General features: G+C 40.1%; 1 protein-coding gene across 1 annotated transcript in view; it reads left to right on the top strand.

Moving 5' to 3' along the window:
* Positions 1-1558: 1558 nt before the first annotated feature.
* LOC117466739 (aryl hydrocarbon receptor-like) overlaps positions 1559-17935 on the top strand; it is a 42138-nt gene continuing 25761 nt past the window's right edge. The window contains exons 1-2 of the mRNA XM_034110159.1: positions 1559-1599; positions 4843-5030. Coding sequence (XP_033966050.1) covers positions 1559-1599; positions 4843-5030 — 229 coding nt within the window. The remainder of the gene's footprint in view (positions 1600-4842; positions 5031-17935) is intronic.

Genomic DNA, 17935 nt, shown 5'->3' with positions numbered 1-17935 from the left:
ACTTATTAATAACAATGGACAATAGCACACACCATGTCAACGTTTTTTTTAAATCATTAATGACTGAATAACAATACAGTGATATTTTTAAAACATTTCTGCTAGCTGTCTTGAGTTTTAACAGTTCATTCTAATTGTAAGTACAATGATATTTGTGCATATTGCAATACCTGCCGTTTTTCCTGAAAATTGTCTTCCAAGGAAATGCCTCTATCATTAACTTTCTTCTTTTAATTTGCATGATGACAGGATCTCCATATAAGAAAAAGGACTACATCATGAAGATATGATGATCACCTGGTGAATGTAAGTCAAATATGCAGCTGAGAGAAACACGGACCGTTGGCAACTAGACATAAGTTCACTGTAACTATCTCTATCTGCAGTTTCCTGTTGAGTAAAGCTGTATTTTAGATTTGTTTAATTAAAACTGAAAACAGGTGCCTGCTGCTGTGGCTGAAAAGACTTGGGGCATGAAAGCTAAACATTGCAGCTCCCTAGAGAGGAGCTGCACATCAGGTGATACTATAGGTTTGCATTTGTATTTATTAAAAAACGAAGTGGCTTCAAATAAATAACTATAGTTTCAGATCTACTAGCATTGTTGTTAGTCTCCTGGCTGCAGGTTCTTCTCATTTCCTGAAGCTCGCTGCAGGTGAACGTCCTCAGAGAGTTCTCCTGGATGTTGAAATGAATTCAGTTTCATTATTTAAAAGTCTAACCCCTGACCCACATTCAGCACGGGCCACCGCAGGCTCAACATAAACCTCCATCTCTCATCTGAGCGCTGATTGGACGGTGGACCTCGCTCGTGAACGCGCCGGCGTGCACTCTCTGCCTGTGTTTCCAGGAGACTATCCCACTTGCCCGCGCTCCGGTGTTGTAATTTATAAGAAGCTTCTTGAGCGCGCCCCCGTCAGAAATCTGTGTCGGGCGTGCCCGCCAGTGGAATGCGCGCCCCCGCTGCTCCCCTTGCTGCTCATGTCCGACGCTAATTGGAGTGCACCACTGATGTCGATTATAACATGTAAAATATCTGAAGCTTTCCCTGCAGTTATTTGAAGTTGTTTAGTAATATTTATAAACTGGAGGAATGAGGAGCAGGGTTACTCTGCAGGTTGAGTTTATTCTCAGATAATTTCATCCTTTTTCTCTTCATGGGGATGACACTCAACATCGCCTTTTTACTTGGAGCAACTTCATCTTTCTGTGAGGGCTAATGGGACAGCAACTCTTTCATCGTGTTTCTGCGTTGTCCTTTTTAGCGGATCTGTTTCTGCAGAACCTCCTGTTTTAGTTTTGTTCCGGCAGCTTTGGGTTGAACTCCCAAGTGAAGCGGCCCACAGAGAAGGAGGCAGAAGAGTCCTGCTCCACCGAATTGATCGCGTTCGGTGTTTTCTTTTCGTTTTACTTGATATTTTTCTCAGTTTTACAATGTGGTTGCAGTCTTGATCTGGAGGATTACGGAAGATTATTGTTGTTGGCTTACATGTAGCGGAGAAATAGGCTCTGTGTATTTCTGAGGGATTCATCCGAGGCTTATATAAGAAGAGCCGTCATGTATGCTGGACGTAAGAGGAGAAAACCAGTCCAGAGAGCGTAAGTTCAATTAATTTTAATATATGTGTATTATTATTGCCAGATATATACTTTTCATTGAAATAAACCTCGTATTTAAATGTTAAATCGACCTGCAGAGTTGGGATGTCAATTTCAAAATGCACCAACCTGCGACAAGCACCTTACCAGATTCTTAATCGATTTAGAACATCGATTTTATTCAATATTTCGTTTGTTTCTTAATGTAAAGTAATTTCAATACACCTGCATTTGATAACTATATATTTATTAATCAACGTTTGGTCGTATTATGCACTTTAACACGGTGGAAATGGTCAATGCTGTAATGCCTGCGGATTATTGCAAGCCTGTAACTGCGGCCTGATTTTAACCTTAACATTTTCCCTTTGATTCTAATTCATAAATACTTTCTTTAACATTTCACACTTAATAAACAACAAATCAACTAATGTGCTTTTGTATTTTTGGTGTTTAGTTTTTTCTCAAAATGTCACTGAGCCTCTTGGTGTTTCGCCATTTTCTGTCAAAACGCCCTTCGGAGGGTCAGAGACCTTTTTTACTCGTCATGTTTTGATCAGTTTAGGTTTAGGGTATTACATGATCGGTCGTTTATTTAAATCATGAATTTGTCATGCCTAATATTTTAGAAATCTTAATACGAAAAGCATGCCTTGTCCCTTTTTATTTTATTAGATCGAACAGTTTCCAAGCATAGATTTGATTGAACCCTTAGGATTAATGATAAGAACCTCAAAATTGAACACAAACTATAAACAATAATTATAACTATGAGCTATAATTATAAAGTCTGAGCAGTTGCAGTTATTGTTTGGCTGTGACATCATAGTCAGGCAGCCATTTCACTGCAATATTACAATTACAACCAGGTCCAAACATTTAAGCAAAAGCGTATGAAACAAAAGCAGGCCTTTGTATGCTCTGTGTTCTGTGATGTGATCACATGCTGCTGCTGCCCCGCCTGTGAGGACGTTATTCCAGGCAGTGGGACAGGTGCCTTTGTAAATGCTAACATATGGGAGAAATTAAAGACAAAAACGTATAGGGTGTATAATTCTTAAAAAGAGAATGTAAAACCGTTGGTGAAACACAAGTCGTGCGAAAAAGTAATCGGGTTTTCAGTTGAGGACAGAAGTGGATCATGAAAAGGCCTTTTTTATTCACACATGAATACACACACAAACGGATACATTGATCAATGACTGTTTTGATAATGTATTGATTTATGGCTTGCTGGTAGCAGAACCCCCAATGTGAAGATGTATTGCATTAAAGCAGTATTATTATTTTTATATTTTGTACTTCATGACATCTTTAGGACTAAACTGAAAAACAAACTTTGAATTAATCCTGATTTAAAAAATATTCCTTTTTAGTACACACACACACACACACACACACACACACACACACACACACACACACACACACACACACACACACACACACACACACACACACACACACACACACACACACACACACACACACACACACACACACACACACACACACACACACACACACACACACACACACACACACACACACACACACACACACACACACACACACACACACACAGAGAGAGAGAGAGGTCAAGCCCTGGCTTCCATCACTGAAGTGCAGTATCTCCATTGATATTGAAGCCAAGTGATGAATGTATCAGTTATGAACAGTAATAGCCAATCAATTGAATGCTTAGTGTCAAATATTTTGCTGCAATATTGTTGATGTTCGTGGGTCTAAGAAAAATAAAAACGACACCTAAATCCAAGTTTCTAATATTTTCTGACTATGTTAAAGCTACACAGACCCCATTTAAAAAATAAATAATAATACAGAAAAAAGCATCCTCTGTTTAAAACCTCCTTTCAGGGTATTCAGTGTTTTTTTTTTTTTTTTTTCTCATTTAAATACTTGTCACAGAGGAGAGGTACAGGAATGGTCAAAATAATTAAGGAATATTCTTATCAAACAACAATGATATTAATAATAATTATAATTATAATAATAATAATAATAATAATAGGCACGTTAGGAACATTTAAATATTATTTTTCTTGTGTTTTGTGTGTACCGGTATTTCTCTTTTTAGGGTATTTATATTAATATCATTCATGTGATGCATCAGAAATGCTTTTTTCTTTTTTTTTCTGTGTTATGCATACAGTCTATGGTTATGACCCTAGAATCTTTCTCTGAGATGGGGTTTCATTGTAAGGCCCCTTCTTTTATATTTATTAATTAGCAAAGGTTATACTATTTTACACAAGTTAGAAATACTAATTGTAATCTGCCTCCTCCTGCATTACATGTGTTGTATTTTGGAAAGTATTGACCTTTGTTACAAGCCTACAGCTAACAATGTTTTAGAAGAAATGTAATTACCCTTTCCCAAACGGCAACCTCTTTGGAAATGCTGTGTCAATTGGGAAAGAGTTTATGAAAAATGTGTTGTGATAAATCCACTTAAAAAGGGGCAAATTAATTTGAAGCAAATGATCAAAATGTTTTTACTAAAGTTGATTTTGAGTTGCTAAAAATAGCACTCGCACACAATTGAGCTGCAATAATTTGCTGTGTCATTCTTATGGAAAGTGCATAACAATACATGCAAAACATTTCGAAATTCTATTAAATAATTTGAAGAACTTTAAAAATATTGCAAAATCTGGTATAGGACCATCAAGAGGCGCATTCACAATGCGGTACTTTTCCCACAAAGGTTCATGCGAACTTAGTTCATGCGAACTCATGAACGGAAGTCCCCGGAGTTGGGGACTGGCTTCAGTAGAAGCTGCTGGGAGTCCCAGCAGCTTCTACTGAAGCCTTCCGAGTAAATCGCCAGAACGCCGACACCTCCTCATCTCCACCGCTCCCATGTTTTATTTTATTTTGTCTTGCCATAAGTTAGTCTCTCTGCGTTTGTGCGCTGGGCTAATGCTAATGCTAATAATGCTAATGCGAGGATAATAAAATGGCGGCTTCACAAAACTTGTTGGGAGTTCGCATGAACCTTTTGTGGGAAAAGTACCGCAGTGTGAATGCGCCTATTGTGTATTTGTTCTAATCTCAAAATCTATCACTGCACCAAAACAAGTTTTCTTTGGCTTGATAGTTCCTCGCAGGCGCAGCATATGAAGGAAAGGATATCACAGAGAAGTCATATTTATGTCCCCTTGGGCCCTTACCAAATCCTGGGGGTTTTGTTGTGACCTCTCTCCATTTATTGTTTTTCAGGGTGAAGCAGGCACCGTCTGAAGGGGCCAAGTCCAACCCGTCCAAACGGCATCGGGACCGTCTGAACGGGGAGCTGGAGCGCCTGGCCAGCCTGCTGCCGTTCCCAGAGGAGGTCACCGCCAGTCTGGACAAACTCTCCATCCTCCGCCTGAGCGTCAGCTACCTGCGCGCCAAGAACTTCTTCACCGGTAAATTCACTTATTGTACTCTGTATTTATTGCTTGGAATATAACGGCCAGTGTTATTGGTGTTCTGACAAACCTGGGCCTTTGCTCATTTATCATATCCATCACCAGGCAAGTTTATTTATTTCGCACTTTTCAACACAAGGCCATTTAAAGTGCTTTCCAACAATTGAAAGACATTACATTACATTTAATTTGTTAGACGCTTTTATCCAAAGCGACTTACATACATTGAGTAGTGTGGGCAATCCCCACAGGAGCAATTTGGGGTGAAGTGTCTTGCCCAGGGACACAACGACATGCTGACTGCAGTGGGACTCGAACTTGCTACCCTCTTATTCAAAGTTCAACACACTACCCACTGAGCCACAGCCTCATTAAGAGCATAAAACACATTATAAACATTAAAAAGCAAAGATAATAAAACATGAATACATTAATAAAAGTTACAATGCAGTGTAAGATGTGAATAGTTCAATTAAAAGTAGCGGCAAAAAGTCTTCAGCCTGGATTTGAAAGTAGTGAGAGTTGCAGCGGGCCTGCAGGTTTCTGGCAGTGTGTTCCAGGTATTTCACAAGATCCCTAGCCAAATTGTCTTCCCGTGAAATTATAGTTATTTTGACAGTTATTATATTCCTTCTCTTTCGTCCATTTTGAATCCCATTTCAAAACACATTTTCCCTGTTTTACTGTTGTTACATACTGAACCCATCTTTGACCTTTTTCATGTTGCGTGTTAGTAATTTGTTTGCTATTAGGTTGACTCTTTTGATGGTTACATGGCAGCATTGATCACGTCTGTCACATCGACCTGTTTGCGATTAGTGGGGCAGGTTCAGAGAGTCATTCTGTGTGCCATGAAACTCAGAGAAGATCAATATGATAATGAATGAGCTACGACACACAGAGAGAACTCTGCAACATGTGTAGCCTAGCTTAGCAAACATCATCTCAGCTCAGAGTGAACAGCAGCGGAGAATTGAGCAGAGAGTGCTGGAGATGCCTCTCAACCACAAACCAAAGTACGTTTGTTCCAGTCCTCGAGAAAGCCCAAGTTAAATCAGATCTTACAGCTTGTTTTGTTTCAGGAGTAAAACATATCTGTAATAAAGCAATACCTACAAATCCAGCACATGACGTGGCCTTTCATCAACAAAAAACACGTTATACAAAGCTTTGAACATGGGTTTAACATCACTACTATCAGCTGAGCAAGGTCAGTCGCATAGGAGGCTGGATGCAATATCGTTTTTCTCGAAACAGCAGAAAGTACAGATAAAAATCTGGAACTAGTGACAAAAATGAATTGTGCGGAAAGGACTTGCATGATGTATAAGCACTTCCGGAAGTCTTTAGTTTTATGGGTATTTATTACACATTACATTTTCTGCTTCACGTAAAAAGTACAATTCCGATATAAAGCGCTGCAGTACACACTAATATACTGCATCTTAAAATATGATTAGTAAATCCCTGGATTACCTTTTGCCTTTATTAGAAAGTCTAGTGAAACCTAATAACCAGCCCACCCTGTTGAATGAATGGGTCGACACATAGATAGTTGAAGTGTGCAGTCTCCCCTTTCAATCTGTAATTCTGTCTAGCTTGTGATCAATCTCGATAATGAACACACAGCGATGAAATTGAAATTGATCAAACCTCACTTAGCATATTAAGATTTCCCACAAACTATTATTTTAAGCAACATAAATCCCAGCAGCTCTTTGGCAGAGTTGTTTGTGTGGAGCTGTTTAAAGTGTGCGGCTGCTCCTAAATGCTCCTGGTTATTGCTCTGGTCCCTCCGCCTATTATGAAAATGTCACAACAGCCTCCTTGCTCGCTCTGCACTTGTGCTGGATTTGTTTCCCCACATCTCACGTCTCATCTCATCAACCAGAACTGTGGACACCACCACAGCAAGAGAGGAGCAACCAGCTACCGCCTTATTCACACGATTTCATCCGAGGCAAAGGCCCTCAATATTTCATCGAGACCCATGTCTATGTATCACTTATTCCAGGATTAGGGGCTCTGCCTGGCGTCCATTAAAAACTGTACGCCAAAGCAATCGGAAAGAGCTGCATGCCATCGGATGGATGTGTACAGTGTTCTCTATAGTGAAGACATTGTTATTTTAGGCGCCGATCTGATGAAGAGAATGCTGCAATGCGGCCGTCAGATGCTCTTAAGCATGAATAATTGAGAGAAACCCCGGAGTTTAAAGAATTTATGAAATGGAGGCAGAGCAATGTTTGTTTAAGGCGGCGGCTTTGTGAGATGGCTGTTTGGGGTGAGACGAGTAGGATACAGTCATGTTGATATGAGAGTGTGTTGGGCGGATGTGGCACATGCATTTCATATTTCTATTTTCTGTGCACTTGTATGGCTGCTTTGTTTATATGTTGTGTATATGTTGATGCCCTGGAGAAACAAAGCGAAAGCCACAATGCCGTATTTTTCTGTCTTCTGACTAATTCCTATTCTTACATATGGGCTATGAAGAGGAGTCATGTTTATTATTCCCATTCGGTAACATGTGGAGATATTCCCCGGTTACCATCATGTCAGAATGAATTATTGATCATGGATTACAGTACAAAAAGGTCAAGGTATAGCCTTATAGACGAGCCCTCTTGTCTAACTGCATTAGCCTACTTCCTGGACAGTCTCTAAGTAATTAACGAGCTCAGGGCTCTTACATTAAGAAAGCAGCTCCGCAGAGAGAAAGCACCGATGGATCCCGAGGGCCCATCGCTCCGGACCCTCTGTGGTCAGCCATAATTGTTGTATGTAAACAGCGAAAATCCTGCTCATCAGTCTGAAAGTGGGTGGTCTGCAGAGCGGTGACTTAGCTCCAGTGCACTCTGGTAACGCTGCCATTGCTCTGTTTGGATGTTTTAGAAGAACTGTTAAACACTCAGGGACGCTCACCCACATGCAATATTCAAATGCGTTGGAATTGCCTTGTGCTGTGGAGGGTTTGTCTTCCGGGATACTACAACAAAATAATTTCAGTGAGGTTTATTTGAAGTGTGTTGTACCCAAACAGTCCCAGTCATGGCTGTGCGTGTAACTGAATATGTTGAAGTAGTTGAACAAAGCCCTGGTTAATCTGCTGACGGTATTATCCAGCCCAGCTGCCATCTTTGTTATTGTCAGGAGCCACAATGGGCTCGCCCCTCTCAGCCAGTCTGAGGAGAGGGGAGGCGACTCTCCTCAAACCGATAGGGATCATTACCCCACTGTGGGTGTGAGGCAGCCCACTTAAGAACCATCTTCACAGCTGTTGTCTGTCTTATGGATCATTCGTGCTCCATGCGTGGCAACAGAACTGCGCTTATTGACGAGTTGAATATGGAAATGTGGGTGAATGATTTGTGCCGCTGTGGCCCCTGGTTTTTAAAGCTGGCTGTCCATGTGTTTTCTCTTCTGTATGTATCATGTGCAACTGTCAACATCAACATATCCTTCAAGATGTATACCACATTACTGGTGTCTTTAAAGAGTCCTGCAATGAAAGGCCACCTGCAGTGCTTCAGTGATAGTATTAGGCGCATTCACACTGCGGTACTTTTCCCACAAAGGTTCATGCGAACTTAGTTCATGCGAACTAAAGAGTTCGCATGAACTAAATACAGATCGCGTTCACACCAGAATAAGTCCCTGGGGGTGGATTAGGCAAATGAAGCCGCTGACGTCACTTCTTCTTCTTCTGCTTTGGGTTTACTGGCAGGCCGCAAACCACTTCACGGTGTATACTGCCGCCCGAAGTCCCCGGCCGGAAGTCCCCGGAGTTGGGGAAGGCTTCAGTAGAAGCTGCTGGGAGTCCCAGCAGCTTCTACTGAAGCCTTCCGAGTAAATCGCCAGAACGCCGACACCTCCTCATCTCCACCGCTCCCATGTTTTATTTTGTGTTGCCATAAGTTAGTCTCTCTGCGTTTCTGCGCTGGGCTAATGCTAAGCTAATAATGCTAATGCGAGGATAATAAAATGGCGGCTTCACAAAACTTTTTGGGAGTTTTACGGGGCGTGGTTTGCAATCCGCCCAGCCAATCAGAAATATAGCTCTTTTCTCACAAAAGAGCCGCTCGAAAGTCCCTGCTCTCTAGCAGGGACTTTCGAGGGGGTAAAAAGGTTCGCATGAACAAATTTTAGTACCGGCTCTTTTTGGTGTGAACGCGATCATGAACTAAGTTCGCATGAACCTTTGTGGGAAAAGTACCGCAGTGTGAACGCGGCTATTGTCACTGATAATAAGGTGCGGAGAATCCTGTGATACGCTCTCTCCTCTCTACCTGTGTGTGGGGTGAGTTTTCCAGAAGATGTGTAACTGGAAACAGAGAGACATTTCTAACAGTCAGATTGCTTTGAAATTAGGTTTAAATATTTTAATTTAAATATTTTATTTTGCTTTATGATTTTTAGGTCTATAAAAAGCATACAGGAGGAACAGGGGATGTAAAATTACAGCAGAGAATAAACACAAAGTGGCGACAATAGTTTCCATTCATATCCGTTTTGTTGATGTTGCTTCTGCTTATGTTACTATCCAAGTGTAAGACCCCGGCCATACTTGGGCTCAACTGGCGATGAAAGGCATTCTTTTCTTAATAATGCAAAATAAAGTGCTGGAAGAATACAGGATGCATAGCTGTAACAATTATGTGCACACAAAAGCACAGTTAAAAGCAAGTATATTGGCAATAAAGAATAACAACGTCTGCAAGCTTTTGATTCATGGAGAAACATTTGGCCTTTTAGAAGGAACACAATTTAGAGTCTGAGTGTTTTTGGCAATGGCATCTTTGTTTTGTTATTATATCTTGAAATAAATGTATACTGACAGTGAAACAAATGGCTTCCTTGAAGTTACCCTTTTCAGTTTCAGATGCTTCCTATTGCAAAGCTGCTTCAACATAACAAGTATGTTTCTTAAATGTGTGCATGTCCATCCACCTTCTCCATTGGACGCAATGAATAATACATTTATCCGTTACATCCTTTTTAGTGTGATCTCCTTTTTTCACTTTGAAAGAGTAAATCAAAGAAAAATGATATAAATATCTCAAATATTATCTCAGAACATGCCCGCAGTATGGCATTGCCATTACGGATGTATTAGTGAATTCAAGCAGATGATCAGAGGTCAGTTTCCATAGGGAGAAGCGCTCGTCGTTACGGTGTGTTGAAAGAAACCCTGACAGGATCCAGAGTGACACAACTAAGCCAACAAGGGCTCTCCTGTGTTTCTTGGAAGAGTCCCCATTGCCTGCAGCCAAATGCTTTGATTGTGCATTTCCCTTTTCCCTCATTCACACCCTCCCTTAGTTCTTCTTCTCCTCCTCTCGTTTGCTGGAAAGGTTCCCTAAGTTCTCGAGGCAGGAAGACTCATACTTGCCATCACGGGACTGTTGTTGCATAACCAGCTCTCCTGCAGATGCTTGTCAGATGGTCCACAAAACACTGACTGATCCTGAAGTGATACAGGATACAACATTGTGATTCTTCCTGTAAGTGTATCAGAGCAGCATGCCTGTTGTCAAAGTGATTCCAGCTCTTTCAGATTGACTCTATTGTAAATATAGATGGAGATTAGGAGAAATAATCCCTGACTGCAGAGGGATTCTCTTGACTGTGCGTTGGTGTTTGACACTGCATGGTCGTGTGGGAATACTCGAAGCAAGGTTGAGGCATTATGTTTCAGATTACAGTATCTCAATACAATTCCCAGAATATTTTTCTAAGAGTACAATTTATTCACTATTTCCCACTGGTGGTTGATGTCCTCATTATAATTTTCCAAGATGGAAACTTTCCATGGGAATAAACGGGAATAAACGGGAATTTATGGGAATAAACTGGGAATTTTACAAATTGAAGGTTGATTTAGATATAGTTGGGGAAAGTATATTTTAGCATAATCTTGACTAAAACAAAGAGATACACTTGCCATGCCATTCCTCAATCACATGCACATAGCACACTGCTTAAACCCGCGTCACACTGTCTCGAAATTGACACCCGATGGACACACGATAAAGGAAATGTTCAAATTCGGCAGTGATCGTAGCAACATCGGGCCATTCGTGAGGGCATCTAAGCCATCGTATGACCGCCGGTGGAGTTTCTCAGGCTCCGGCAGCAACTTCGTGAGCGGCAACTTCGTAAGGCACTCGTGAGGGCATCTTGTCAAATCGTGTCATCTTCGTGTTATCATCGGTGCATTCGCCCTCACTCTGATCGGGGCGAATGCCCGATGGCACCGAGGATAACAAGATGCCCTCACGATGGCCTTACGAAGGACAAAATTGACACACGAATTCAACACGAAAATGAACCTTCTCAAGGTCCTTCGGCAATTTTTTGGCATGCCAAAGATTTTGCCACCGCTCACGAAGTTGCTGCCGGAGCCTGAGAAACTCCACCGGCGATCATACGATGGCTTAAGATGCCCTCACGAATGGCCCGATGTTGCTACGATCACAGCCGAATTTGAACATTTCCTTTATCGTGTGTCCATCGGGTTGTTTTAGTGCACAACAAAATCATGTAAACATATTATGTAAATAACCCAATTTGTGTTCTGTGAAACTGAAAAGGATATAATATATTATTTTGAAGGCGAGTTGACAGGAAGTTGTTGTTGCTATGGAAACAACAACATGACGGAGAAAACGTAATATACATATAAAGACGGATAAAGTAAAGAACAAAGTCTGAAGATATCAGTACAGTATCATAGTACTTTAACATAATTGTTTTGGTACTTTCATTGCAGTTGTATGTCTTAAATGTAAAGTAAATGTTGCCTTCGTGTGTGGTTCGGGGCCATCTTCGTGCGAAATTCACAATTCAATATTCGTGTATCCATCGGGTGTACATTTCGGGACAGTGTGACAGGGGCTTTACTGCATGGCTATTGAGACCACACCCAGAGTTGGATGTTGAGGAAGTGGACATGTTGTTGGGTGTTGATGAGGCCCAGGAAGAGCCCATTGACTGAAAGGGTTTAGCAAAAATGCAGAGGATTGCTTGAAGGAAGATGTTGATGTTTAATGGGACTTTTTGGAGGGAGAGGGGCTCTTTTCATTTAACATTTTCAATGGGACTTTTGGGGATTTTTGGATGGGGGTGCATTTTTGTTCATTTTTGAATGAGTGGGGTTGGGGGGATGACTAATATTTAACTCAACATTCATGTTTTGTTCTTCAGTTAAACAAATGATTGTTCAATAAAATAATTAAAACTCCATTTTTGCATGGATGTTTTCTTATGACAAAACAACATGTTTCTATTTATGCTTGGATATGATACAATTGTATTACATTACCCTCAATTCCCAGTTAGTTCCCATAAATTCCCATGGAAAGTTTCCAATATCGAATATTTCCAAAAACTTCCCATGGAAATGTACCGGAAACTTACCAGAAATGTACCGAAAATGTTCCGCCCCTTTGCAACCCTAGTCCTCATACATCATAAGGTTAATGGTTTTCCTTCAAGATCAAAAAGTTCAGCAAAGTTTTCCTTAAAGCTGCGCTAACACAGCGTCAAACGACTGTAATGTGAAAGATAGTAGAGCTGCTCGATTATGGCAAAAATCATAATCACGATTATTTTTGGTCAATAATTGATATCACGATTATTAAATACGATTATTCATTGACTTTGAAAACATCCATTTATTGAACTTTAAAACAAATAATAATTTGAACAGTATCTCTTTAACTGTTGATTACCCTGAACGTATAATTCAACTGAAAAACCAATACAAAAAGAAATTAAATAAATGATATATTTAAATGAATAATATCAAAATAATAAATAACAATAAACAAGATCAACAAATATTTTGGAGCGCACTTCCACAAGCTACTAAACATATATAAATATGATAAATAAAAATTAGACTAAAATGTATTAGATCAAATATGTTGTATTGCGCTTTCACAACCTAGCAAAGCTAAATAATAGTTTTTTTCGATTATGTTGTTTTTGTAATTGTGGCAGGCCAAAATCGTAATTGCGATTAAAATACGATTAATTGCACAGCCCTATAGTGCAAGGCAAGGCAAGGCAAGTTTATTTATATAGCACTTTTCAACGCAAGGCAATTCAAAGTGCTTTACAAAAAATGAAAGACATTAAGCATTAAAAAAGAAAAGCTAATAAAATAAACATTAAAAGGAAAAATACATGGATAAAAGTTACAGTGCAGTCTAAAATATGAATAGTTCAATTAAACATTAAAAGAAAAAGTACATGGATAAAAGTTACAGTGCAGTTTAAGATATGAATAATTCAATTAAAAGCAGCGACAAAAAGAAAAGTACTTTGTAAGTGTAGTGTAGTGATAAACCCACAATGAATGATGAGCTGACTGAAGTTCCTCTGAGCTTTACAGAATGTTGTTAACTTCTTTTGGCTGCTTGTTTTGGTTTACCACCTGCAGTTTTACTTTTCCGCATCACTGACACCATTCAGCAATGTTTCCAGTCATAGCAGGCAGCTGTATTCATTAACAATCTTTGATAAACCCACCGCAGACTACCTTCCCAATCCTAAGCAGAAAGAGGACAAGGTTATTAACTAGCAGCTGATCATAGGAGAGCATCTTGGGACCAAGACCAACATGGAGCCATAAGGGTTGCAAATATTGACTTTCCATAAAGAAACCCAACATATAGTAGATAATAGTGTTGCTCTGCCTCTGCTGGAAAGTAATTTAGCAACCATTTGCAAACATTGTAGCCAAATGACCTTAATGGAGTGATAATGTTTTATGTCATTTCTAAACAAAACCGCTAACCGACATTCTTTTAATAATTGAATGTCTTGCAGCCTTCATTACAGTTTACATAATATAGCATCCTCTGTGATGAGGACGCTTCAGAAATGCTTTTATTTTTGGAATCTGAAGAGAAAGATGAGGATAAAACAACACTTTTTATTTGATGGTAGTTATGTAATGCTCGCTTGCATGTTTGAACCAGATTTCCGTCTGTTTTTGTTTAAGCTGCCCGCTTCTTTTTTCTTGTTGAATAATGGCAAAATATGAACTCACAACAATCGACCATATTGACAGTGAAAAACTATTAATTATTTTAGTTTTATATGGCCATTCAGGCAGCAGTAGAGGAGACATTCATCTTTCAAAAGTTTCCACAAGGCAGACCATTATATCTATAAAGGCACAGGCTTAACATGTTTCCATGAATAGAGAGACGGCGAACATGGACCTGTGCAGCAAACACATTATGCAACTCCCGCTGGAATAGGACATGAATATAGAAAATGAATTATGTAAACACTATTCAGATCCTAACAAATGTAGCTTTGTTGTACGTGTTGCTGTACATAGTTGTTATGTCAAGTCTTGGACCTTCTCAATATAAATATAATCGAGTTACAGTTTCCAGATATTAAAAGAGGCCCATGAGTCTCTTTGCTAATTATCAATGGTCTTTGCAATTAACAGCAGATGTACCCATGTTAAGTAAAAGGTCAGAGGAACTCCAAGAGAGGTCTTCCTCAGATATAAAGTCTTGTTAGTTAGTGGTTCATATCCAGCATGCCTAAGAAACGATAAGGATGTTGGTGTGTTAGTTAATGTAAAGAAATATATGTGCGCTCGTGTGCAGACGTATATATAGTTTGTTAATTGGATAATTCACATCCCGCAAGACTCCTAAAGACGTCACGAGATAATGACCTTTTGCCACCTGGAACTTACATGTTGCTCTGATGTTGGTGCGTCCAAGTTTAGGAGGCCTGACGATGTGTGTGCGTTAAACGTGATTAGGGAACATGTGATTAGGAAACCTATATGTGTCCTGTGTTTCTGGCAAAGGTATTGTTTTCCTCATTATTATTGATTGCTGTACAACGAAACAATAATTGATCTGTGTTTTGTGTTTCATTGATTCCTCTCTGTTTCATTCTTTCCTGTTGTGAGTGCTAACTTGCCATTATAATAGAAACGGCATTAAAGTAGCATCCTGCAGCTCTTGTTTCCCTTCAATACGTCACTTCACGGGTTTATTGTTTGTGTTATGTGTTATGTGTAACGTTGCTGCCTTCTTGGCCAGGTCAGCATTGCAAATGAGATTATATCTCAATGCTTTTATCTGGTTAAATAAAGGTTAAATAAAAATAAAAAAAATAAAAAAATATTGGCAAATAATGCAGCATGTCAATCAATTCAAATGCATTCACTGTGGGAACATGTGGTGCTACAGGCCTGATGTCTGATAATAATTAGGCCAAATAACTGTTGTTTTAATGACACTAATGTGCATACATCGCTGCAATGACAGGGCACGCATAGAACTGGCACCCAGCTGCGAATATCTGCAGTCTGACAGCTTTTCCATAGCACGCCGCCGCCGCCGCTGCTGCTGCTCCAGGACTGGTTACATAAGCCGTGACATGTCATGATGCCCACCTCTGTTTTGGTCTGAACGAGGGCGCTGATTTGTTATTTGAAAGGCCCCTTGCCCTCCCCCTCCTTCCTGTAGGCCATCTAGTTGCACACAGATGAGAGGCAGTGGGTCATCCCTTCATGACGACCCTGCCTCCCTCCTGCTCTCTGCTCGTCCTTCTCTCCGTCCTTCCCCTACAGGGCTTAACCCCACCCCCCCAGCCCCGCTGATCACGACACAGCGAGGAATGCAGGCCACGGGAAAGACCTGGTAATCAGTAGTGCCCCCTCCCCACTCTACCCCGCCCAAATCCCATCACTCCTCACCTCCTCCTCCTCCTCCTCCTCCTCCTCCTCCTCCTCCTCCTCCTCCTCCTCCTCCTCCTCCTCCCACCTCTCTGGATTGCCTCTCATAAGCAAATATGCAGCCATGTGATCGAGAAACCTCGGGAGACACGAAAGCAGCACAGGGTGCGTGCTTTCCCCCTGCATTAGTGACCGCGTGTTCATGTTCAGCCTCTGTGTGTGTGTGTGTGTGTGTGTGTGTGTGTTGTGTGCATCCATGTGTATGTTAGTGGTTGTGGGGGGTGGTATGTGTGCATCGCGTGTTCCTTTGCTGCAGTGTTTGGGGGGGGGGGGGTGAAGGAGTTGAAACGTTCTATATATACTTGCTGCCATTCACACTCTGGTAGAATAATTAACACACAAACACACACATACTGTTTTCATGCACTGTACTTTACAGTGTGTGTAGAGGCTTGTGTGCATGCTGACACACACATCCACTCTGCCACTCTCCGTCCTGCACATTGAGGGGATGTAGAAATAGAGTGGCTGCGGTGCAGGAGTGTAACGCGGCTTGGTTAACATTCAATGCTGTTTTTCTGTCACAATGTTTCGCTCGTTTGACGCAGATCGGAGTCTGAGAATTTGTAAAATGTTTTGTTTCATTGTGAATATTTTCTAATGCTTCTGTCTTTTCCTCTGTTTTCACCATACACACAAACGGTGTATTAGAAAAATGCTACGATTTGAAGCATTTGTATTGAGATCAAATGTACATGATGTAGTGTAGAAGTACTGTTAAAGTAAATCTTAACGTTTTACTTGTGTAACAGTACACATTTTTTGTATTTGCATTCAAATATAATTCAGCATTTTAAAAAAAAAGTGCAGAATGATCCATGTCAGATGTTATTGGATATAATTGAAATAATAAGAATAATACAATCAATAAAGTTGAATCTGTAACAAACAGCATTACATGTTTGTTAATTACATTCAGTTTTATTAATTTAATTCTTCAAATAAACGAAAGTTATCAAAAATATTTAGTGGAGTAAAACGTTTTTAGCTCTAAATTATCAAGGTACCTACAAACTGTAATTCACAACAGCACTTGAGTAAAAGTCACTTTTCTTTTCCCAAGGCCTGTCAATACTAAGTGATAGACTCACTCAACCCACCTGTTCAAATCTGCTTACTCACTGGAGTGCCCCCATTATATGTCCCATTTGTGTCCACTTGACTGTCTCCTCCATGATTTCCTGTTTGTGTTTTTTTATCATGTTCTGTTGCCTATTAGCTTTTATTTTATTTATTTTTAATTAATTTTTTAATTTTTTAATTTTTAATTTATTTTAAATTGTACGGTGTCCTTGGGTGTCATGAAAGGCGCCTACAAATAAAATATATTATTATTATCATTATAGAATTGTTTTCATGTAGCAGTTCTATCTCGATTTGACACATTTCGCCAGAATTTGTGAGTAAGCGCTTTTCCTCTTCTGTATCAGAGTCCCGATCTGCACTCCCTGATTAGCTGCCAACATGTTACTGTACAGATTAACACCTGAGCTCAGCAGAAAGTGACTTTGAACTTTCTGGTGACAGTTTGCTGCTTAAAGAAATTAAACATTTCAAAATAACCCAATAATAAAAATTCATAAATATGCAAATACACACACATAAATAAATACATTAGAAAAATAGCTAAACATACTTGATCTGAAAGCACGAGTGTGCCCACTATAGATTAGTGTTTAGTCATGAATACATTGAATACATCTTAGTTTATGTTTGCTTGAGTTATGTTAGAAGTCCCATATTTACGCAGAGGGGTCAATTTTCTCATTTTATTTTGTATACCAGTCATTCTTTCAAAAGAAAGACAAACCAACCGGACAGTGTTACCCTGCAGGAAATGACTCTGTAAGAGAAATTAAGTGCGACCTTCTCAGCCATGAAAATAAAAGTAATTCTTTATTTCGTGGTCGTCCCTGCGTCCTCTACCTAAACTGTACGGGGCATGTCCGCTAATCGTTAGCATTAACACAACGGCTGATGGATGTCTATCGCCACGGATCCCCTGTCACCATGGTCCCCCCCTCCCCCCTCAACAGGCTTAATACACCGGGTTAAAGCTGTCCAAATATAGCACTGTCTCATGATTCAGACTCCTGCCATTGTTGTCCCATGTGACCTGACA

Source organism: Pseudochaenichthys georgianus, chromosome 21 (assembly GCF_902827115.2).
Source record: "Pseudochaenichthys georgianus chromosome 21, fPseGeo1.2, whole genome shotgun sequence".
Classification (NCBI taxonomy): Eukaryota; Metazoa; Chordata; class Actinopteri; order Perciformes; family Channichthyidae; genus Pseudochaenichthys; species Pseudochaenichthys georgianus.
This window is presented reverse-complemented; position numbering and strand designations above follow the sequence as displayed.